Consider the following 1,831-nt stretch of genomic DNA (forward strand, 5'->3'; position numbering starts at 1 on the left):
CTCTCGCTCTCTCTCGCTCTCTCTCGCTCTCTCTCGCTCTCTCTCGCTCTCTCTCGCTCTCTCTCGCTCTCTCTCGCTCTCTCTCGCTCTCTCCCGCTCTCTCTCGCTCTCTCCCGCTCTCTCTCGCTCTCTCCCGCTCTCTCTCGCTCTCTCACTCGCTCTCTCTCGCTCACTCGCTCACTCGCTCACTCGCTCGCTCGCTCTCTCACTCGCTCGCTCTCTCACTCGCACTCTCTCACTCGCACTCTCTCTCACTCGCACTCACTCATACACTCTCTCTCTCTCTCTCACACACTCTCTCACACTCTCACTCTCTCACACTCTCTCACTCTCTCTCTCACACTCTCATACACTCACACTCTCTCTCATACACTCACACTCTCACTCTCACTCTCTTACATTCACTCACTCTCTCACACTCTCATACACTCTCACTCTCATACACTCACTCTCTCTCTCACACTCTCTCTCATACATTCACTCACTCTCACTCACACTCTCATACACTCTCACTCTCATACACTCACACTCTCACTCACTCTCTCTCTCTCTCACACTCTCACTCTCATACATTCACTCACACTCACTCTCTCACACTCTCATACACTCACACTCACTCACTCTCTCTCTCACACTCTCACTCTCATACATTCTCTCTCTCACTCTCTCACTCTCACTCTCTCATACACTCACACTCTCATACACTCACACTCTCTCTCTCTCACACACTCTCTCACACTCTCACTCTCATACATTCTCTCACCCTCTCACACTCTCATACACTTACACTCACTCTCTCACTCTCACCCTCTCATACACTCTCACCCTCTCATACACTCTCACCCTCTCATACACTCTCACCCTCTCATACACTCTCACCCTCTCATACACTCACTCACTCACTCACTCACTCTCATACACACACACTCACTCACTCACTCACTCTCACACTCACTCACTCGCTCTCGTTCACTAAAACCACAGAGCTCTTTATGTGGACAGATTAATTCATTTGTCCTTCACAGGAGGAATTTCTTACTGAATTTATCCGCTTGTCTTGTAGATGTTGGTTTTTACAGGCTTTTGTTTCTGTTTTGTCTGTATTGAATGTCTCTGCTCTTATAGAACAATTTTAGTAACATGATCTTGAATCAAAACTAGTAACTTGAAATGTGTTTACTCTTCTGTTGATGTAATAAATGCTGTGTGTACAGAGAGAAACAGTACTGTCCAATAATACTCCCTGAACATTAAAACACTTAATTTTCTCACTGGATATTCAGTGTCACATCAAGGAGGTTAAAAGGAGCTGAAGCAAATACTGTCCATGTTGGTTTTGTAAATGCATCTGATCTCGAATCTGCTCTTGTTTTGCAGGATCACAATGAATACGAGCAGGAGAACAACGGTGAGACACTTTTCTCTTTGCCAGTCTCAGTATTTGGTGCTCTGTTTGGACTCTCATTGGTTGAGGAATGCTGCTGATAAACACTTGCTGAAGGTCTGCATTAGTTCTGGAATGTTCCTCTCTCCATTAACATTTATTCCACGATTCCACGTCTGCCGGCTTCAGTCTGCTCTTCTCATTAAAGACGGCTGCAGTAACACTGATTCTGACCGATCGTCTCCCGGGACAGAATGAGGGAAATCCGTTAGAAATCCAACAGGTCTAGGGAAGCTCTGACTCTCTAGTTTAACCTGCCAGACCGACGGCACGCGCTGATTGGCCTTTGTTGATTTGATGTGCATTCTGTGGCGTGTTGGCATTGTAGCAAACGGTCAGTGAAAGAAGTGCTTAATCTACAGAAAATGTTGATCATCAAACTAAATG

General features: G+C 46.1%; 1 protein-coding gene across 2 annotated transcripts in view; it reads left to right on the plus strand.

The window, feature by feature from the left end:
* LOC107565162 (hematological and neurological expressed 1 protein-like) overlaps positions 1 to 1,500 on the plus strand; it is a 15,974-nt gene extending 14,474 nt beyond the window's left edge. For both annotated transcript variants that reach the window (XM_016250377.1, XM_016250378.1), the window contains one exon: positions 1,378 to 1,500. In XM_016250377.1, the coding sequence (XP_016105863.1) occupies positions 1,378 to 1,485 (108 nt within the window). In that variant the 3' untranslated portion in view covers positions 1,486 to 1,500. The remainder of the gene's footprint in view (positions 1 to 1,377) is intronic.
* The last annotated feature ends 331 nt before the right edge of the window (positions 1,501 to 1,831 follow it).

This window comes from Sinocyclocheilus grahami, unplaced genomic scaffold, assembly GCF_001515645.1.
Source record: "Sinocyclocheilus grahami isolate Dianchi unplaced genomic scaffold, SAMN03320097.WGS_v1.1 scaffold984.1, whole genome shotgun sequence".
NCBI lineage: Eukaryota > Metazoa > Chordata > Actinopteri > Cypriniformes > Cyprinidae > Sinocyclocheilus > Sinocyclocheilus grahami.